The sequence below is a fragment of the Numenius arquata genome, chromosome 9, assembly GCF_964106895.1.
Source record: "Numenius arquata chromosome 9, bNumArq3.hap1.1, whole genome shotgun sequence".
Classification (NCBI taxonomy): domain Eukaryota; kingdom Metazoa; phylum Chordata; class Aves; order Charadriiformes; family Scolopacidae; genus Numenius; species Numenius arquata.
Genome location: NC_133584.1, coordinates 37,089,014 through 37,110,683, shown reverse-complemented (window position 1 = coordinate 37,110,683; position 21,670 = coordinate 37,089,014). Strand labels below are relative to the sequence as shown.

The 21,670-nt window shown below is 44.5% G+C and overlaps 2 protein-coding genes across 7 annotated transcripts; both read right to left on the bottom strand.

Moving 5' to 3' along the window:
• Window positions 1-1,242: 1,242 nt before the first annotated feature.
• On the bottom strand, window positions 1,243-11,079 carry LOC141468692 (glutathione S-transferase). Of its 6 annotated transcripts, none has more exons than XM_074153843.1 (8): window positions 11,015-11,079; window positions 10,130-10,215; window positions 7,774-7,903; window positions 6,618-6,669; window positions 6,249-6,381; window positions 4,985-5,126; window positions 2,496-2,627; window positions 1,243-1,621 (listed from the first exon to the last, which is right to left on the bottom strand). In XM_074153843.1, the coding sequence occupies exons 3-8, from the start codon at window positions 7,858-7,860 to the stop codon at window positions 1,499-1,501; spliced, it is 669 nt and encodes a 222-aa protein (XP_074009944.1). In that variant the 5' UTR covers window positions 7,861-7,903; window positions 10,130-10,215; window positions 11,015-11,079; the 3' UTR covers window positions 1,243-1,498. The 6 variants fall into 6 exon arrangements, with proteins under 6 accessions (XP_074009944.1, XP_074009942.1, XP_074009945.1 ...); XM_074153841.1 differs by having other exon boundaries at window positions 10,997-11,074; XM_074153844.1 differs by having other exon boundaries at window positions 10,106-10,215; window positions 10,997-11,058.
• Window positions 11,080-14,458: 3,379 nt separating this feature from the next.
• Window positions 14,459-21,095, bottom strand: LOC141468885 (glutathione S-transferase-like). The gene is made up of 7 exons (XM_074154141.1): window positions 20,920-21,095; window positions 19,715-19,828; window positions 18,712-18,763; window positions 16,998-17,130; window positions 16,228-16,369; window positions 15,184-15,315; window positions 14,459-14,854 (listed from the first exon to the last, which is right to left on the bottom strand). The coding sequence occupies exons 2-7, from the start codon at window positions 19,799-19,801 to the stop codon at window positions 14,735-14,737; spliced, it is 666 nt and encodes a 221-aa protein (XP_074010242.1). The 5' UTR covers window positions 19,802-19,828; window positions 20,920-21,095; the 3' UTR covers window positions 14,459-14,734.
• Window positions 21,096-21,670: the final 575 nt, after the last annotated feature.

Below are 21,670 nucleotides of genomic sequence, written 5' to 3'. Positions count from 1 at the left end.
TCCAGCTCTGGAATCTTTTGCTAACAAATGTTAGTGTCGGTCACTTCCAGGTCTTGCCAGGCTTACGGGTGATGGAGCTGGTATGTTAGGGATTTCAGATTGGACACAAGTAGCGTTCTCAGCAGTCCAACACATCCCTATCCAAAGGGGTGTCCTGTGCCACAAGAGATGTCCTCGCTCACAAAATGCAAAGGTGATGTCCTGCGTCAGGCTCTGTGACGGTTCAGCAATCATGGCGCTTGTTTGGAACAGAAGTGTAGCTCCATGAAACTTGAATACTATGGTGGCCTTGGCAAACTACTGCTTCCAGCTGCCCAGGTCATTTTAACGTAAAACTCTCAGGAGCTGATCTGGGCAGTGCTGAGGTGACTGGGGTGTTTCTGGTTTGTACCTCTGAGATAGATACATTACGTGGCTTTTCTTATGCACAAGTCAGAGAAGGGGTTAACTCTGGTGGGCAGCAGTTCTGTATATACTGGGTGACTGTTTTCTCTGCCTCATCAGCTTGAGTCCTAGTGAAAAAAAACCAACTGACTGCAAGGAAGAATGGTTTATGGCACTGTTCTTAAAGGCGACAGTGATGGTTCCCATGAAATTAGGGTGAAGAATCTGAAATAGTAGCGAATGCTTTAAACGCTGTTGAGATAAAACTAACTCTTTTACTGAAAAGGTAAGTAGCCAATGCAGTTCTCTTTACAACTGCTTGGGAAGTGACTGGAGAAGGTAAAAAATCTTAGAAAATACCACTCAGGCAGCATTTTCCTCACTGTGACCAAGCAAGCAAAAAGAAGAGCAAGAGAATTGATGGTTTCAATGGATGAAACCCACACCAGGCTCATTAAACACATGTGCTTTGATCTTTCAGTGAACAAAATCTCTTCTAAGAGATTCATATGGGGATTAAACAAGTTTCTCACTTTTGCCCATAAACTTACGAGGATCGTGAGTTTTAATATTTTTTTTTCATTTTTAAAATACGTATTTATTTCTCTTTTAAACTGCAGGTCTGAAGTACAGAGACAGCAGTGAAATGCAGCAGGGGGACAGTGAACTTTGGTCTCGGAGACCACCTAGAAAGCAAAACCAGAAAATTCTAGGCCTGATTTTATATGAGTTCTCCAGTTTTATGGAGTGGCTCTTCTCTCCTGCAGTTTATAAAGCAGGGTGGGGCGTGTGTGTGTGTGTGTTTTCTATACTCCTCCGAAAGCTACAGCTGAAACATTTTATCCTCCCAGGCACGTACTGTAAATCAACAAACACAAAGTATGATCGTATTTTATTTCATGTAATTATTCCATGAAATACCATTTTCTGGACTCAACAGGTCCAAATCAGCCTTTTACTCTAATTTAAAAGCGTATTCTGTTTCAACAATTACCGTGTGACTGGCTCTACGATCCAAGCTATAGAATACATCTGTGCAGTGTACACTCTAGTAAACTGGAAGGCACAGCTCTGGTAACATACTGCAGGTGTGTTATCTTCAGCAGCCACATGATTAGATATTGAATATTTTCCTCACAACGGCAACAAACTTCTCATCTGTTGGTGGCTTCCTCTGGCTGCCAGGCTGCAAGAATTTTTTGATTGTTGGAATGTTGCTTATTCTTCCTTTAAAAGCCTGCAAGAAGCAGCAGTAAAGCCAATGAGAGTCAGGAAATGATAATTCCAACCTTTATAGCTTAAAAATCAGGCGACTTGGATTTTTACTTCTCAGACAGAGAAAGGTAGTAGCTCCTTATAGCCAGCTCAGCACTTAGCATTTTCCATTAAAAAAAAAAAAAAAGATGGGGCAAAACCATACCTATAACAAAACCGTACCTATAACATATTAGTCTTTCTGGAAAATCCAGGTATGAATATTCTTATCAGCAGCGCTGGTGCTATAAAGTTTACCTTAGCTTCCCAGATGGGGATGGGAGAAATTAATATTAAGAGTTTTCATCTGGTAAAGGTGGAAGAAAAAAGAAAAAAAAAAAAGAAAAAGCAAAAACCACAACCCGAACCAAATCCTGCAGATATATTTGGACAAAAAAAAAAAAAGAGGCAAGGACAGGAATACCTCAGTGCAAAGCACCATGGAAGACAAGACATAAGAAACTCAGCAGCTCTTGTATGTGATTTCTTCAAAATATAATTTTTGCTAGCAAAACCAGGAGGACAGGAACTGCAGACATGACAGGCCACAGCCTTCCCCTCCTGATGCTCGCTGCTGTGTTTGAAGACATGAAAGCAGCAGTTACAGGAGCAAACTTCAGTAAGTGAATTCCTGCCAGCTGAGAACACCCGGGAAAGGTAGAGCTGGATGAAAGGAGAGCGCCCGCTCCAGCAGCTCTGGGGGCAGGGCAGCGCGCATCTGTCCAGCTTGCTTAGTCAACAGATGTAGACCAGAGAAAAGATTCAAGATTCAAAAGATTTAAATGTCAATCAGCCTTTAAAACTGAGCAGCGAGGTTTGTACGTTACATCCCATACTGAGATCAGATGATTACTAACCTGTAGCAGAGGGAATGCCGACAGTATATCAGGCTTACATTCTTCTGTCATTAAAATGGCTTCCAGCAGATGGATGTCAGCCCAGCTTAATTTGTTGCCAACAAGATAATCATGCCCATGGTCTTTTAAGGCCTACAAAATATGAACAAATAAAAAAAGTCATCTAGGATGTAACAGTTGTATCTAGATATTTCATTACAGACAGGCTGATGCCTTCATGTTGTTATTCCCCATACTGGTCTAACAAGGTCCACCACCGCTTGTCCATCAAAGCCACATGGACAGTCCCAAACAGAGCATGGGAACCAGGCTTGCCTGCAGTGCTCTATATTACCTTTTGCCACCCTAAAAGTGAAGTCACTTTAAAGTGAACACTCAGAGCTAGGGGTATTTTCCGTCAGTATTGCTTAACACAGGGACTGCAAACCCTGCCAAGCTGAATCAAGGGACAACTTAAAGCTGGTACATGTCCTGGTTTAACCCCCAGCCACCAACTAGGGCCTCGCAGCCACTCGCTCACCCTCCTCTTCCCCCCAGAAGGGTGGGGAGAAGAGGGAGAAAAAGAGGGGAAAGGAGAAAAAAAACCACCCTAGTGGGTTGAGATTAAGGACAGTTCAATAAAACAATAACAGAAAAGGAAAATAACAATAATTATAATGATAAAATAATACACAAGTCACTCTCACCGCCCGGTGAATTGGTGGCCCGGCCCATCCCGAGCAGAGATGGCGGATTCCCACCCCCCGGCCGAACCCCATTTGTACACTAAGCATGACACCTATGGCACAGAATATTCCATTGGCCATTCCATTGTGCCGCCTGGGCTCCATCTCAGCTGCTATGGGAAGCTGGTAAGAGTCCTTGAAAAGTATAAACATCCCTTAGCAACAACTAAAACAATATACATTATTGACATTCCTTTCACAGCAATCACTGGAAAGAAAATTAACTCTTTCTCGGCTGAAACCAGGACAGTACAGAAGGAAAATTATGAAAATTATGACTCGTTCTAACAAAATTAACTAAGTTAAAAATCATGAAAAAGTTTAGCTGTGTCTTTACCGTAAGTGAACAAGGATTGTTTTAAAGACTTTTCTCCAGTGATCACACACACTAAAGCATATCATAACAGTAGTTTATGCCAACTGGGCACAGGTCCGGGGAATACTGGTGTCTAAATTTGCTTTTTTATTTTTTAATAACTTAAATACTTACGTTATCAGGCTTCAAATCTTTGAAAGATTAGTGTGTGCCATCAATCTCTGTCAGCACAGCCTTGCACTGCTATGGCAGTGGAGCTATATGAACTCTGATTACAGGGGTGCTGGTTTATGTTGTTTATGTGCAATTTATTCTTTCAAAGGGCAGCCTTTGTGGGTTTCGCTTGTGCAATTTAAGGATCTGATAAAGAGGCACATGAAATTGCATCAAGTCCTGTATTTTTTGAATGCATTTCAGCTGCCTGTGAACCAAGGATTCAAGCTAGAAACCTGGCTCAGCTTTGAAACAACGCAGCTTTGTACCCTTGGCAGAGGCTTCTGAGGAGACTGACACGCTCTGAAAAAAGCACTCCGAGAAAGTCTTTTTAGTACAACCATACAAGGTACAAAAGGTAAAGTTACAAACAGAAATAGGATAGTGAGATGTGGGTCACAGCTGGTTCAACTCAAACAGGAAAATGTTAACACAAAAGAAAGTACTAAAATATCCTAAAGGGAAAAACAAAACAACAGAACAAACAGCAAGTTGGTGGAAAATGGCAACTCGGTAACATCCAGGCTGGATTCCAGGGAGAAACAAAGAACAACCCGTCCCCTCCTGAGCAGCTTTTGCCTGGCCAAGAAAGACTCTTCATGTGCTCTCTGGGGGTGGCAAGCGTACCAATGCTTTACCTCATAGCTCATTAGTGGCTAACTCTTTAGTGCACTCTGGCCAGTAAATTGTTTTATGCGTTTAAGCTAGATACATCCTGTTTGCAGAGCCTCTTTGTGTACACCCAAGGATGGCCAAATAGCCCAAATTCAGAAAAAGACAGTAATAGTCTGTAAGTATAATATATTTAAGCAATGGGTTTGAGAATGATCACAGAATTAGGTCTTAATGATAAAGCACAATTATATTTAACTTTGAACAGCAAGGGTATATAGACTTTCAGGCAATAAGTTTGGAAAGCTGGCACAGGTATTTAAATGGTGCATTTATGCAAAATGCCAGGAGCTGTCACCCACTAAGCTAGGTTTAAAGGGTAGGATCTGCTCTTTGAGGAGTTTTAAAGAAGACAGCAAAAATGCTCAGTACTGAAACCAGCCAAATATTATCTTGTGGCCCTCTTTTCACATTGCTGAATACCGGCTCCATCATACAGTTGCAGAGTTGTACTGAGACTTGGCCTTCTGGAAGGTAGGTGTGTGGGGCCAGGGGAGTGGGTTGAGGGGGAACCTGTACCCCGCTTTACTGTCTTTGTGGAGTACTGGTGATTTATCACTTACCTTTTCATAAACAGGAAAGTACCTGGTTGTAGCTCGTTCAATGATTAAGGCAAGATTCTTTTCTTTTGTGTCAGCTGGTTGAAAAGGGAGATACATGATCATTCCCATCAGGTCTGTAGTTCCCTCCACGTACATATCAATCCTGAAACAAACATTTTTATTTAACATTTATCATTTGAACATTCCTTTTTGGTTATTTTCCTGAAATGCAATGCTGTATTCTCCTAGTAAAATGCTTATTAGTATGACATAAGATACTAGTTTGTTATCTTGTTCTTCCATTTTGATTCAAGGTCAGTTTGTTTCAAAGCACAGTTCTTTCTGAACAGGCTCACAGTGTCTGCAACAAAAAATGTCTAAGTAAGAGTCTGCAACTAACATATTTAAAGTGGAGTTCACACTGTTTTCCATTGATAACCTGTTAATCTATGCTGTGGGAGAAAAGACCAGATATGCAAACCATGCTAGAGAAAAAAAAAAATAATTTTGAGGTCTAATCGTGAAAGCATCCCAGCAACAAATGACTGTCAATTGCCAGTTCAGATGTGCTGGTCCATAATAATCACCACAATCTCCAGAGCTGCTCCTCTGTTACCACTGAATAAACCCTTTACAGTAAGTGGTAGTCAGGCTAAGGACTTAATTGAATTTTTGCATGATTTTTTTTTTTTTTTCAAACAAGGATTTTTGCTTTTGCATTGATCTTTAATTATGACAATGGAAAGTATCCACAGATCACACCGTAAAGTAATGTTAGGAAAATATTGGTTTAACTTCCAGTAGCATTAAGCCACTGAACATGTCTTTTTATTAAATCAGCTATGAAAGCTAGGAAAAACTACAGCTGCCTGAAAAAAAATTAAGTGTCTTTAAGTGTTCAAATTTCCTTTTTACACTACTTTTTTTTTCAGGCATCTGTAGCTTTTCCTACTGCTTTCCAGTTTAAAGAGAAAAATAAAAGGCACACTTAGCCTTTATTATTGTACTAAGGTCCTGCAGTTGCCCAGGAACTTATTGCACTTTTGATCTCTGTGAAATCAAACGAGCCCGAAAGTGGCGATAACATTCTCACTATGTTGACAATTAACAATCATTGATCAGTCACAAAGTCCATTCACCCAATCCCTGGATGTAAGGGAAAAAAACACTGGCAGCTGCATACGCACCTTTACATGCAGCTATTTCACAGCCATATTATTCTCATGAATATTAAAAATCATGGAAGAGTATTAGCAAGGCCAGTATGCACAGTATGTTACCATACCAGGCTCTCTCCTTCAGGTCCTTTCCGTAGAGGTTGTACTTTGCTGCTATGTAGCTGAGGATGGCTCTGGTCTGCACCATCTTCATCCCATCGATCTCCACCATGGGCACTTGCTGGAACAGCAGGACTCCATCTAGGGGAGAAAAAGCACCAAACTACTCGGACTGCTGCAGTACTACAATGAATCGGACCCGGTAACACATCAAGACATTTCCAATTCTGAGGGATGAAAGCATTTGCAAGCAAGCAGGTCTCTCAAATCTCCTCTTTACAGGTCACACTGTATTGGAAGTCTTACAAAAATCTCACCAGTTGTCCTTTTGTTATATTGGCGTTAATTTATGGTTAGGGTAGAATTTACAGACTCACCATTGCGTAATTTTTCTAGGTCTTCCTTTGTTTCTATGAATTCTTCCTCAAACTGAAAAGTAACAAAAGAAAACAACGTGTCGCTCCAAAGGCAATGGAGAAGTGGAAGGGAGCCTGGAAGTTTGACTCCACTTCTCCACACTATTCCACATTCTTCTCATGATTGTGTTGACCCCCTGCTCCTATTCTTCATTTCTGCTCCAGCAAATAACCCAGGACTGTAGTGCCCCCAGCCCTACAGTAATGGACAATGTTTTACGCTTCAGAAAAAGCTTCTTCACTATAAAGACCAGTCTACTTTCCTGCATGAACAATTAACAGACACCAGATCATTCACTTAAAAGCAGCTAATGCCGTGTGAAATTTTGAGAAATTTTTAATAGGTTATGCCTCTGTTACGCATTTATCTACCTCTTTCCCCCTGCTGGATTTTTTTTTTTTTTTTTTTTTTAAATGAGAAGGACATTTGAATCAGGTCAAGGTCTTTGTTTCCTTGGCACTCGTGCTCTGCAGCTTCTCTGTCAGCAGCTTTCACGAGTGAGCACCATTAAAAAAGCCTTTTATTTCCAATGGAGTATAAATAGTTTCTGAAAAAATAGTTTCAAAGCACCGTATTCAAACCAAAACTGAATGTAGAAATTAAGACGCCTTAGGATGGTTTTCACCTGATGGGAATCTAGATTGCTCCCCCACTGCCTTCAGGGCAGCTCTGCTGATTTATCCTACTCAGGTCCTGACCCAAAGAATGAAAAGCACTTTGTTTGGAGATAGTGTTCTAAAGTTTTTTCACGCGCTAGGCATGGTCTTTCAGTGGGAAACCATCATGAGACAGAAGGAAGCAATAAGCATTCCGAAAAAAAGTCAGATAAATTGTTCCTACAGACCGAAACTGTGTAAGATCTCAGATGAAAGCGTGTTTCAAAACCAGCACTGAACAATTCTGTTTGTATGTTAAAATCCTGTTACTGCACGACTATTGCTCAAGGAATACATTAAATGCAACATGCCAGAGTGTATCACTGAATCTAAACATTCCACATCACAATATGTGATGTTGTGTATATCTCTAAGCATAGATGTAATTGGGAAACCTTTCCAAAGAACACCTATTTTAATCACAGATTAATCTGATCACTTCATAAAAAAAGGTACAAACCTCAACCCCGGCTGCTGCTAACAGCCATCGGATGGACTCCATCTTCCCCCTTCCCTTGGTGTAGTGCAGCTTGGGTTTCCCCGCCATGATTTCAGAGTTCTTGTTTCCTGATAAATTCAAGAGGATGACCCTATAGGGAGGCATTTTTTAAATTAGCATTTTAAATGTTCCACTTCAAACTACTAAATGCAGGTGGATGAATGTGAAAGTAGAAAGGCAATCAAGGCCTAGGTACTTGGGCTTGATGCAACCAAGTTTCCTGTGGATTAGTGGAAAAAAAGAAGTACACACTACCAGAATATGCAGTAATTGAAAAAAGAATCACACCAGAATGTAGTAAGCATCTACTAGATCATATAAATATCTTTAAAAATATTAACATAGCTTTAAGAGCTCATGACAGCAACCAAAAGCAGAATTGCACAGTATTCCTGAATAAATACATTTTTAACCTTGGAGTGATGCAATCTCTTCAGTAGGTGTTGGGTTTTGTGACAGCATCCATGTCATACCAGACTTGAAAATGTACTATGTTAAAGGAATTGCTTCACAAGAACACCAATCCGGAGACACCAGCGTTATTTTCACCTCTCTCCTTATGACATGTCAGAGCCCCGTGTTCCTGTGCCTTCACAAATACGAGCTCATAACAGCAATATACGTTCCAGTATATATTTTACCAGGCCTACTGACTTCCATGTTTAGTTAGTTCTGTTTTGACCATTAACTAAATCACAATATCTCCATTATAGAGAATGCGGGTCAACTTAAGACCTATTCCAATTTTATGAACAACACTTAAACTGTCACATGGATTTATATCCTATTTGCCCTGGAAACTTAACTTTAAAATCAAAACCAAGAAACCTGAGACCTTGACCTCTGTTGGGCAGATAAGGTCTGGTCAATGCCCCCAGCAGCAGGGAGCTGAAGTCAGTCCACCGGATGACGGTACCGGGATGAAACACTTCGTCCTTTCAGATTTCACAAACCAGTGCGGTCACATGCCATAGTATGAACTCAGCAGCTGATGTGAGCTGGGGCTGGAAACAAAGCTAACACTGTACTCTTGTCACTAACAGGTCCCAGAAGAACGAAGCAGATTTAACAAGAGGACAGAGTCACAGACTAACAGAGTGCTTCATCGTTAAGCCAAGGTTCTATCTGCTTACAGGAAGGCTTACTTATTCTTGCATAGATTTCACAGTATGTAATTGAGCCACAAAGAGGAAACTTTGGCCATAATCCCTAAGGTGTCAATGAAGAGGCATGAACAGTACAACAGTGAGATGGGAAACTACATCCCTGGCCTTCTCCCCTGGATTCCTTTGTGTTGGGTGGTATCTTCAATAGGCCCTATATAGCAAACAGCCATTGCTCTACTAGGGGCCGGACTCAGGTGCCCCAGTCCAAACACAGGTCTTCAAAACTGCTCAGCTTCCACCTAGCCCTGGCAATGCCTACATCCCCAGGCACCTCAGCCTCTTGCAACAAAGTTTTCCTGATACATAAATATGTGTTTTTTCATAAAGACTTCATTATGTCTTGACAGTTTAGAGTTGGCATCTAGTCTCGACCTGCTGGATGCCTAGCTAGATTCTTAATACCTGCACAGCAATAGGGCACATAAACAAGGCATCTTTAGAGAAGTACCTTATCACAGCTACCTTAGCAGGCCCTGCACACAGAAGACCACAACCTGTGCTCCATTTCCAGTTCCCATGAGTGTGTGAGTTACACTGTACCCAGTGAAAGAGCTCTCAACTTTCCATACTTCAAAAATATTTCATTCCCTAGTGCTCGGTAAGTAGATGACGGTCTCAAGTCCACTCCATCACAGAGGAGAACTGCACTTGGTCCCTCACAGACCACTCTAACCTCCAGCACGGGGGATCTGGGCTGGGAAACACACTACAAGGACAGCCTAGCATAAGCAGAAAGAGCAAACTTCCCTGACCTCTCCCAAAAGCAGAGGTAGAGCTAAAAATCAGCCCAGCCAGAGCTCTGCTTACCATTGTCAGCTCAGTGCTCCACTCCAAACAGCTGGGAAAGCTGAAGAGCAGAGCAAGTGTCAGTGGAAAAAAGTCCAGGTATCAACATAACCTGTCCATGACAGTTCCTTGTGGGAATTGGCCAAAGCTGAGGCTTTTTGTGCAGGTAAGAAAAAGCTCGCGTTTTTCTGGAACCGCACCCCTTAAAGACAGACTTCAGGGTTTAGGCTGAAAGCTTACACTGGGTTGCAAAGCACTTTGGTGACTCCGTTACTGCTCTGCAATGGATACCCCTTTGTAAAGCAGCAAGTCATGAAAGAGTAGCAAAGTTGGTAAATTACCTTTCTTGAGTAGCAATAACAGACCTGAAAATCACAAGCTTTCTTGATGTTCCAGCGTATCGGACCTTCCTCAGACCTCAGCCAGGCAGCTGTCAGAGTGGCGGCTCCCGCTGTGACCGTTGTATTAAAAAAAAAATCTTGCTATTTTGTCCAAAACAATTCAGGCGCCGGATTTCCAGCGAGAAACAGGTAAGTGCACTTAACAGGAAGCTCATGTTCCGCTGCAAAATCTTAGACTTTCTTCCTAATTGGATGTGGACCCCCAAGTAGATCCCTGCAACTCCCTGTTCCCCGAACCCCGCTCGCCCGGGGCTGCTCCAGCGGAATGACCTTACGGCACAGGCCCCGCGCTGCCTCCAGCCCGGCCGCCTCCCCAAAACATCTTAGGACCCTGACCGCTCTCCGGCCTCTGGCTTCCACGGAGACTCGGGCCAAGTCTGGATCCAAGAAGCCTCCCTCCCACCACCCGGGCTCGGAGGAGCGTTTGAAGCAGGCGAAAGGCAAATTCCCGCCCCCTCTCCCCCCCGAGAGATTTTAAGATTCCTCAAACCAGGACAAGCTTTTAACTCCCGACAGCAACTCCTCTTCAGGTTCCCAGCTGATCCCAGCCTGAGCCCCCCCCCTCTAAGCACACCCACCCCGCCGGGCTGCAGGGGAGCGAGCGGGGGGTGACCCCCGCAACAAACACCCCGCAGGACGCTCAAGCAGGTTCCTCAAGCCAAGACCGGTCCGTCGCACCCCTCGCCTTTACCCTTCCCGGCACGGCCCCCGCCCGGCCGCCCCCGGCCCCCGCCCGCCCCGCTTCGCAGCATAACACTCTCCGCCGGGCCGGGACCGGCCGCCGGCCCTCCCCACTCCGCCTCCCGCGCCCCAGCCCGCCGCCGCCAGTACCCTCCGCCCGGGCCGCACCGCCGACCGATAGCTCCCTGCAGACTGCCCTCACCGCCCGGCCCGCCCCCGGCCCGCTCCTCCCCTCAGCGGCCGGGCCGGGCCGGGCCGGGCCAGTCCGCCTACCCGCTGCCCGCCCCCGCTCTCTCTCAGGCCGGCCGGCGGCAGCGGGGGGCGCGGGGGGCGGCTGCCCGCAGATAAACGGCTTCCCTCAGCCCGACGAGCGTAGCTGAGGGAAAAGCCACCTCGGCCATGTCCCCAAAGTTTTGTGAAGCGGGCTGTTTTCCGCTGGGCTGGCTTCGAGCATGGCGGCCGCCCCTCAGAGGAGGGACACGGCGGCCGGGGCGGGAGGGAGCTGGAGAAGGCCTTTGAGGCGGCCATGGGGTCACAGCGATGGGGTGACCGGGGGAGAGGCCTGGGCCGCAGCCCCTCGGCCAGGGGTAGCAGGGGCCTGGGCTCTGCCTGGCCAAAGGCTGGGGTCTGTGCGCAGGCTCCCGAAACGGCCCAGCCATGGAGGGACGCTTGCCAGGCATGGAGCTGGCAACCACGGCCAAAGGTTCCATCTCGAGTTTCTGACGGTGCCCAGCAGCTGCCAGGGCAGCCCAGGTGCCTCGGTGGGGCAGGAGGGAAACAGCTCCAGCAACAACTCTCATTAATACATGCTCTGCTGCAGAAAAACGTTGTTTTTTTTTCCTTTCTGGATGGTAAAAACTAGTTGAAATTCCTTACAAAGGAACTATCGGCGTCAGCAAGAGTTCTAGTGCCCTGAGTTTGCCCAGCTTAAAACTGCCAGTACAAGAGCATTAGTTGGTTTTAGGGTACTTGGTTGACTTGGTGCTTAAATAATATACATATTTATGTGTTCAGCTGTCTTGCTAGCCTCTCAGTAGTGGAGCTAGATTTAAGTGATCATAATGTGCAACTTACGTGCAACTGAGTTTAATATAAAGTGACATAAGCCAACATGAAATCCTCCATTTCAAGGTCTCACTGGCACCTGGCACCAATCTGACTCATCCTTCCTCAAACGACAACTTTTCAACTTTACAGTTGGTGACAAGCATATGTTTCTCAGTCAAGTCTGCAAAGTACTTTTAGCTGCTACAACAGACCTTTTCTTAAAGGAAGTATTGGTGAAGCCACAGTACAAGAGTTTGAACGCCTAGTGGCAAAACAGAAGTGCGGTAGGACCTCTCATCCCAGCATACTTCAAGTTTAGTTCAGAGGAAAGCTGAATCCAAGCCTGTCATCCCCATCAAACCAGAACCTGCAGGCTGTTCCTGGCATTTCCCAGAACAGATATGCTGCCCGCTGTTAGGGCTAAGCTCTCTTCATTTTCCCACAACTCTTGGCAACACCAGAAAGACAGAACCAGAGAGCCCTTAAGTGTATAAGTAGCGGCAAGAAGTCATTGAACAAACTGGGTTTGAGTGGCAAAATCGGGCAAAATAGCCAGTAGGCCGGCGTGGATGAACAAGGAACTGCTGGACAAACTCAGGACCAAAAAGGAGGCCTGTAGAGGGTGGAAGCAGGGAAAGGTAGACTGGGAAGAATACAGAGAAGCTGTCCGAGTCACCAGAAACCTGATCAGGCAAGCGAAAGCCCAGGCAGAACTAAATCTAGCCAGGGATGTGAAAAATAACAAGAAGAACTTCTATAGATATATCAGGGATAAAAATAAGACGAGGGAAGCTGTGGGTCCCCTCCGGAAGGAAACGGGAGACCTGGTCACCCAGGATATGGATAAGGCTGAGCTACTGAATGACTTCTTTGCCTCAGTCTTCACTGGCAAGGGCCCTAACCACACTGCCCAAGTCACGGAGGGCAAGAACAGGGGCTCTGGGAATGAAGAACCACCCACAGTACAAGAAGACGAGGTTCGAGACCTCTTAAAGAACCTGAAGGTGCATAAGTCCATGGGACCTGATGAAATCCATCCACGGGTCCTGAGAGAACTGGCGGACGAAGTTGCTAAGCCCCTCTCCATCATATTTGAGAAATCGTGGCAGTCTGGTGAAGTTCCCACTGACTGGAAAAAAGGGAACATAACTCCAATATTCAAAAAAGGAAACAAAGAAGACCCGGGAAACTACAGGCCGGTCAGTCTCACCTCTGTGCCTGGCAAGATCATGGAGCAGATCCTCCTGAAATCCTTGCTAAGGCACATGGAGAATAAAGAAGTGATTGGAAACAGCCAACATGGCTTCACCAAGGGCAAATCGTGCCTGACAAATTTGGTGGCCTTTTACAATACTGCCACAGACTCGGTAGACGAGGGCAGAGCGACTGACGTCATTTACCTGGACTTATGCAAAGCATTTGACACTGTCCCGCACGACATCCTGGTCTCAAAATTGGAAACTCATGGATTCGATGGATGGACCACTCGGTGGATAAGGAACTGGCTGGATGGCCACATCCAAAGGGTTATAATCAATGGCTCAATGTCCAGGTGGCGGCCAGTAACGAGTGGTGTTCCGCAGGGGTCGGTACTGGGACCAGTACTATTTAACATCTTTGTCGGTGACATGGACAGTGGGATAGAGTGCACTCTCAGCAAGTTTGCTGATGACACCAAGCTCGGTGGCGCAGTTGACACGCTGGAGGGAAGGGATGCCATCCAGAGGGACCTAGACAGGCTGGAGAGGTGGGCTCGTGCAAATTGCATGAAGTTCAACCAAGCCAAGTGCAGGGTCCTGCACCTGGGACGTGGCAACCCCAGGCACAAATACAAGTTGGGTGGAGAATGGCTGGAGAGCAGCCCCGAGGAGAAGGACTTGGGAGTGCTTATGGATGAGAAGCTCAACATGAGCAGGCAGTGTGCACTGGCAGCCCAGAGAGCCAACCGTGTCCTGGGCTGCATCAGGAGAAGTGTGGCCAGCAGGTCTCGCGAGGTGATTCTGCCCCTCTACTCTGCGCTCGTGAGACCCCTCCTGGAGTACTGTGTCCAGCTTTGGAGTCCTCAACACAGAAAGGACATGGACCTGTTGGAACGGGTCCAGCGGAGGGCCACGAGGATGATCAGAGGGATGGAGCACCTCTCCTATGAGGACAGACTGAGAGAGCTGGGGTTGTTCAGCCTGGAGAAGAGAAGGCTCCGGGGAGACCTTATAACAGCCTATCAATACCTGAAGGGAGCCTACAGAAGAGCTGAAGAGGGACTCTTTGTCAGGAAGAGTGGTGACAGGACAAGGGGCAATGGTTTTAAATTGGAAGAGAAGAGATTTAGATTAGATATAAGGAAGAAATTCTTTACAGTGAGGGTGGTGAGGCACTGGAACAGGCTGCCCAGGGAAGTTGTGGATGCCCCATCCCTGGAAGTGTTCAAGGCCAGGCTGGATGGGGCTTTGAGCAACCTGCTCTAGTGAGAGGTGTCCCTGCCCATGGCAGGGGGGTTGGAACTAGATGATCTTTAAGGTCCTTTCCAACTCTAGCCATTCTATGATTCTATGATTCTATGATTCTATGAGTGTCAATACTAAGACTTTATTTCAGGTAATCTCGTAAGTAATTTAAGACATCCTGTGTTGTCCAGTGTACCCCCCAATTCAGTGAACTATTTAATTTGCTGGTGTGCTCGTGTAGATTTACCTTGGAAGTGTTTGCAGTAAGCTAAAACCAGTCCTGTAGCTAAGGATAGAGAGATCAAAACCCTTTTCGCTATTTTCATTAATATCACTTTGCCGCTATCAGCAAACGCAAAGACAATGAAATAGAGTTTCTCTTGTTTTAGGATGGTGCTCAATGGAAAATTTTCATCAGTTTTGGGAGATCTTTTTCCTGTAGTGGTGGTTTCCTCTGGCTGCCGGGCTGCAGGAATTTCTTTATTGTAGGGATATTGCTTGTTCTTGCTTTAAAACTCTACAAAACAAAACCAAAACCAGCACCGCCCTTAAGAACCATGGTAACTGTCAGAATTCTAGATGCTATCCATGCTCTAAAAGTAACATTATGCATTGATCCTGCAGAATAATCTATATGATTCATCCTATTCTGCTTTTGTGGCTACAGTGACAGAAGGCGGTAATGACCATTGCTATTTGAGGCTGGGTAAAAGTACTTAGGACACACCATTTTGATTTTGTTTTTCACTTCTTTCCTCACCCTCCCACTCTCCCATATCTCTCAGCCAGTTTAAACCAGTGGTCCTGCTTTGATTCATTGTCCGTGAAAACTGTCCATTCAATTACCTGCAAGAGAGGAAATTTGGCGAGTATATCAGGCTTGCACTCTTCTGCCATTAAAAGAGTTTCAAGTAATTGCACATCTGCCCTGCTAAAGCGGTTGCCAACAAGGAAGTCTTGTCCATGGTCTTTCAAAACCTAGAAACAGAGAACCAGAAGGAGATGTGATTTTTTTTTTTTCTCTCTGTGTGACTTCATATATCCTCAACGCAGGGTCATACACTGCATGGAGTTATCCTTGAAAGAAGGAAGTGCAGGCAGAACACCTCTAGTACAAACAAATGATCTGAACACTCTGTCGTCCTAGGCATAATTTATCAGTCCTTTCTCTTCTGCATTTCTTCATGGCAGCTGCATGGTACCCCCCTTGCCTTCACTTCCGTGGCTCATGTACTAATCAGCGCCGCTCGGCAGCTGTTGTAGCTCAGGTAATAATCAGCACTGTTGAAGGCTAAACGTTATGGGATACAACCATCACTGCAAATGCCTGCACAAGATTTACAAGAGGGCTAAGCTCAGCCCAGGGCATAGTAAGAGTATCTTGGACTCTTTCAAATTATGGGCAGCTCCCTCACTTCTCACCTGTTTCTTCTTCAATTTTTTGGAATATTGCATTGGGGGCTCCCCTCGTGTAACCTGTGCCTCGTGGTCTTGACGCCCAGCTAATCCACCCTCCCTTGTGTCACAGAAGGAGCAGTGGTGCTTTACATGGCTGGTATGGTAGAGGGGGGTCTGCACTTCAGGAAGAGACTTTATATAAAAGCTGATGCTATGGTGTCTTTTGCCTGAAGCAATTTACAGACTGAACCATGGACATTTGGGAAGCTCAGTGTGCCCTGGGTTTTTGCAGCTCTGCAGATTTGTAGTGCCTTCTGTCCCCTCTGTAGTGTCCTGTCTGCATCCAGTGTCCTCTCCCCACCAAAACCATAGCATTTATATTTAAGTGGTAATTTTTCTGTTCTGTTTTCCTCAATAAAAATGTTTGTGTAGATGCAGGATGGAGTTTCAGGAAAACAATATTAATTAAGCTACTGTATCTTTGCCACGTACCTTCTCATAGACTGGGAAGTATCTGTTTGTGGCCTTGTCCACAATAGTAGCTAAATGTTGCTCCTTTTTATCCGCTGGTTGGAAGGTATAGGTCATGAGTAATTCATTCAGATCTATTATTGCTTCCACGTACATATCAATTCTGAAAGGAATAGATCCAGATGGTCAGGTCAAACACAGTAGGTCTAGAGAGCACGGTAGCTACTGGCGTAGCTTGGAGCAGTTCCCCCTGCGGGGTCTGGTAGCTGTGGGTCTATACAACTCTATATAATTTCTAACAAATATCTTGAAATGTGTTTACCTGTGCTAATTTACTTGGAGCATTTAAAAATGCTTCAGGTCAAACCATGTGCCCTAAGAGCCCTGTCCTTTAATAACCAGTTATTAATTCTAATTCCTGGATATTAGAGAGAGAAGTTTTTTGCTTCCATCAATGACATTTCCCTGAATTTGGTGTGGTGACAATGCCTGCTGCTGACAGCCGCGGGAGAAAATGAAAAGCAGCATCAGTAAGAGTGTCTGCATTCCTGACTGCTCTCTTCTGATAACTGTATTGACCTTCATGAACTCCCTTGCACCATCCTGCCTATCTAATCTGGCTGGTTATTACTCTGCTCTTGTAGACATCACCCACAGGCACCGTCAGCATGTGCCACGTGAAAAGCTGCTGTGTCACCCCGAACCTGACTGTGAGCTGGGATGTTCTTGTGTTACACAGAGAGGTAGCATGAGCTGTAGCCTAACAAACAAAGGAGGTATTGTTACGGTACAGGGCTCTCTCCTTCAGGTCCTTCCCGTAGAGGTTGTACTTTGCTGCTATGTAGTTGGCAATAGCTCTGCTCTGCACCATCTTCATCCCATCGATCTCCACCATGGGCACTTGCTGAAACAGCAGGGATCCATCTAGGGAAAAGGGGACAAGACAAAGAGGCATTCAGTCTCTGAATGAGAGCCATTAGTGGGTGTTTGGCAAAGTAACCATATTATTTTTGATTTGTGGCAGTCTTCCTCACTCTCATAACACGGTGTGGAAAAAAGCTTACTATGAAGCCAAGAACCATTTCTCAGTGACATGTTAATAACGTAATATTACAGCGATCAGCTCCTTGAAGTTTATTCAAATCTGAAGAAGCACTCAAATGCAGAACTTTTAGCAGTCACGCACTGAAAAAGACGAGTCCTGCGCTGCATGGCCCTAGCTCAGGTGTTTTCATGGAGGTTAATACAGATGAGAAAGACTGAAGGATCTGACCCATAATGAGCCTGTTTCTGTCATGCTTTGGTAAATATTTTGGAAATCTGGACTATTCAAGGGTTTGTCAACACATAATATGAATGTAAATATAATATTTATAATATATAATGTTATCTTTGTGACTACTATACTGACTTTATACAATGACATAAATCTGTACAGGTGTACAGCAGGGAATGATGGGTGGGTTTCATGAAATTCCCCCAAGAGCAAATATCACTTGGTGTGAGACTGTAGCCATGTAAATCCCTTACTAGTCTGCAGAAGCCTTATTCTAGCAAGGCAGAAGTCGAAATACCTCCAGGAACTGATCAGAGAAGCGAGTCAAAAATATTTCCTTTATAAAATCATATTTCTTGACTCAAATAACTGATCAACTACATCCATCTCTGTATCCACCGTAAGGCAAGCATGCAGAGAACTGCCTGCTATTAAGGGCACATTTTCATTTATGCTTGTGTCTCAAAATACTTTTTGCAAGCCGGCAGGTGGCAGAGGGATCAAGTCATCGTTCCTAAAGGAGAGCAAGACTACAAATGCCAACCCTATCCCAGACTTCTTTGAAAAGCCAACTGACCTGGAAGAGAACAGACATGTAATTTGGTTTGGAGGAAATGTGAATATCATGTCCACAAAGATGGAAGCTAAAGATAGCAAGGTGAGTAGTTGCCTTGGGAAACAGGAATGCATCAGAGGTATGGGTTAAATTCAGAAATCTAGAACTCTGGCTTCATACAGATCTAAAACAGCAACTTTGTAGGCAACCTAAAATGCTAATGAATTTCAAGATGATCTGATGACCTGTATTGTGGTAGACAGGAAGCTGAAACACAGGGGAGTCAGTCATCAGAACTTAAGGAAAGGCTTTGTTACTGTGAGTGACTGAACACTGGCGTGGGTTGCCCAGAAAGGCTGTGGAATTTCCATCCTTCGAGATACTCAAAACTCAACTGGACACCATCCTGGCTGACTGGCTCTAGGTGGCCTTGCTTGAGGAACAGGGTTGGAGCAGATGATCTTGAGATGTCCCTTCTGACCTCAGCCCTTCTGTGACTCAGTGAAGGCTGAAGAAGCTGGGTGGATGACACCATCTAACACACCGCAGTGTGATACCTCGTGTACAATCCAGTCTAGATTTTCTTTTTGAGAGACATAAGACTTAGGTGTTCTAAGATAAACTGTTATCATCATGATCATCACCTAATCATTAAAAAGTGAAGGAAACTTACCCTTCTGTAACTTTGTCAGATCATCCTTTGTTTCCAGAAAACATTCTTCAAACTGCAGGGAATACAGAAGAAAAGTTGTGTTGTCATTGCATGTTTTAACTTCTTTGCATGAGACAGCGAGGGCACAAGGAGCTGTGTTTTGGAGAATTTTATTTAAAAAAAAATAAATCCAATTTGGAAGTGATATCTTTAGAAACTTATTTTGCCTCTGTCGCAGCCTCTCCTCTTCCCTCTCACATGCGAGTCATGTTTTTGTGCAGGTAAGATTTTGGCTAAAGCTGAGGTGACTGAAGGCACAAATCCCTGTCTGCTGAGGTGACGATGACCATGCTGCTTCTGTTGCCGGTGCTGGCAAGAGATGGTGCAGGCAGAGGAGAGGACAGGTAAGTACACACTGCAGCAGCAGAACTGTGTTACAGGTCCTTTGCCACAAGCTGGCAGAAGGAGGGATGAAGAGAAGAGATCACATGCCCCGTGCAGCTCTCTGGCAGGTTGCCCATCACCATGACAAAACCTCACAGCTCTTAAAACACACAGATCCCCACGCTCCCTCTCCAGTTTAATATCAGAAACGGTTAGAGCTAAAAACAATTACTTTGTGTTTTATAATATACAGTACCTTCAGGGGTAAGCCACATTGTAGTAGGCATAATCATTTTTTGCTCTTTTGGACATTGGGATTTAACTGAAGATCTTCAGAATTGAAAGTGTTCTACCACTGTGACCAGAAGATGAGAGGCCAGGTTCTGCCGCTGTGGTTTTAAATTGTTTCTTTCCCTAGCTACAGGGGAGAGGCATTTATGGTGCTACCAGTACGGTTGGATGCTTGGAAGTAAAATGTTAACTTGGCCCCCTCCTTAGGGTAAGCTAGTGGTCATTGTTGGCTTGGTCAGCAATGCACTAAATGCAGAACTTGAAACTGCTGGTCAGTCACATTTTTTTATAAGGAACAGTAAAAATCCGTATTTGTCACATGCTCTTAGTATAAAAAAAGGAGGCAAACCTCAACCCCGGCTGCTGCGAGGAGCCACCGTATTGATTCCATTCGGCCTCGTGTGTTGCAGTAGTGCAGCTTGGGTTTCCCAGACATGTTTGTACGTGCCTGATTTCCCACTACCTGGAATAAAGAAGTAAGTTTTGCAAAATAAAGATTCAGAATGCTAGTTTTGAGTCTCTAATTCATTCTCAAGCATTGTTCAAAGTTGTCTTGTTTGAAACCAATGATTTATGGTCCAAGACTCTCATCGAATTCGTAGGGGAGGTAAAAGACTATGTTGAGAGGCTGCATTGTATCATTTTGCCTTAAGATGTCTTTTCCATGTGCAGTTCAGTTAAGCAGAACTCTATCCTGAGAGAGATTGCCCCATGTCAGAGAACAAGCAAATAAATCAAAACCCATTTGCATCCCAAAGCGTTCTGCTCTGACCAAAAAGCAGGGTGCGCGAGACGATACACTGCTCTGTGTATTATGGCATTATCTCAGGGTACAGTTCACTGTTTAATCAGGTACACAATATAAACTCAGCAGTTGCTGTGCTTTCTCCAGCAACCGTTATGTAACTCCATTATAAAGTGACAGGAAGGATTTCCCCCCCCCCCCCCCGTTGTAAACATTCAATATCTTCTTTACAACACTCCCCACCCTCCTCATTTCTTCAGGCAAGCACCTGAGGACATGGAATTTAATGTCGTCTCTGGTAACATTAGATTTGCCTTGACCGCAGAGAGGGGCAAAGTGCAATACCTGATCTGCTCAATTCCAACTCTTTGCTGGAATTTAAAGCAACAGGGGTTTTTAGGCAGATTGTCATCTCCCCGTTCAGAACCAGTGCAGGCAGATAAGCAGCAAACACAGAGACAGCGCCTAGTTTATACTAGCTTCACAGTTAATAAACTTGTGTCAACAGTAAAGCTACAGCATTAAAAAAGCAGCAAAAAACCCAAATTGCCCTTGTTGTAAATAACATATCATCTTCTCTACAATAGGAAGAAGGGGGTGAGGGGAAACACTCCACACTTTTGAGATCTAAATTTCTTTTTCGTAAATCTGTACGCTTAGAAAGCAGTTGGTTAATAAATTAATATTTAATGCACATAACCATGTTAGTAAAGAAAGTACATACAAGTATTTAACCCATAAAACCCATTCACTGACTTAGTTTCAAGTGCACTAATTCCCTATGCATGTCCAAAATCCAGGCAGCTTACCTTGTACACAGTGTAACCCACGCTAAACTCTCAGCAGCTTTGCCTTGAGACTATATAGGTCTGTAGCCCCTCCTACAAAGAGAATTGTGAACAGGTCTCTGCCGATTGGAAACCCCTATTTCTGAAATGAACGATATCACTTAGGTCTGTTTAGTCACTTCTCACCTACAGGGAATAAACTCCTGACTAATGCTGACCATGTACAAATGTAAGATTCATGAGAGTTCATGGTCAGTGGGAACATCTGTGCCAGCAGAAAATGGCATGCTTCCTATTTTCATTGTTTGTCAACCTGCTAGTTAAAAATAACTGGAACGGCTGAAAAACTCCTCTAAGATTTAAAAAAAAAATAATACTGTGATAGCAATCAAAATTTTATTTTAATGGTTTATGGTTTTTTACTTTTAACAGATTGCTGCTTTACATAAGTCACATCAACTAATTCAGCTTGAATCCTTCATTGACTTCCTTTCCTTCCTTAGTGATGGGGGCTACTCCTCCAGGGCATTTTTCTGCTGAATTTCATTCCTGGACATAGAAGGGTTTTTTTTCTTTTTCTGTTAAAAACGTTCCCCTGAATTTTGACCTGGTGAAAATGCACGCCAAAGACAACTGTAGGAAACAGTAAATGAAGAGCGGCATCAGAAGGCAAACTGCCCTCTGCACTCCTGACTGCTTTCTTCTGATAACTCTGTTGACTTCAAAGCGTCGATACAGCATAAACTCCTGTGCCCCATCCTGCCTGTCTAAT

What these genes read in the sequence shown, in the direction of transcription:
- LOC141468692 (XM_074153843.1), bottom strand. Translation starts at nt 7,860, where the DNA reads ATGGCGGGGAAACCCAAGCTGCACTACACCAAGGGAAGGGGGAAGATG. An exon ending in GACCTGAAGGAGAGAGCCTG is followed by an intron (nt 5,127 to 6,248) that starts GTATGGTAACAT and finishes TGTTTGTTTCAG; the next exon opens with GATTGATATGTACGTGGAGG. An exon ending in ACTTTCCTGTTTATGAAAAG is followed by an intron (nt 2,628 to 4,984) that starts GTAAGTGATAAA and finishes CATATTTTGTAG; the next exon opens with GCCTTAAAAGACCATGGGCA.
- LOC141468885 (XM_074154141.1), bottom strand. Translation starts at nt 19,801, where the DNA reads ATGTCTGGGAAACCCAAGCTGCACTACTGCAACACACGAGGCCGAATG. An exon ending in TCTGACAAAGTTACAGAAGG is followed by an intron (nt 17,131 to 18,711) that starts GTAAGTTTCCTT and finishes CCTTTTCCCTAG; the next exon opens with ATGGATCCCTGCTGTTTCAG. An exon ending in ACTTCCCAGTCTATGAGAAG is followed by an intron (nt 15,316 to 16,227) that starts GTACGTGGCAAA and finishes CTCTGTTTCTAG; the next exon opens with GTTTTGAAAGACCATGGACA.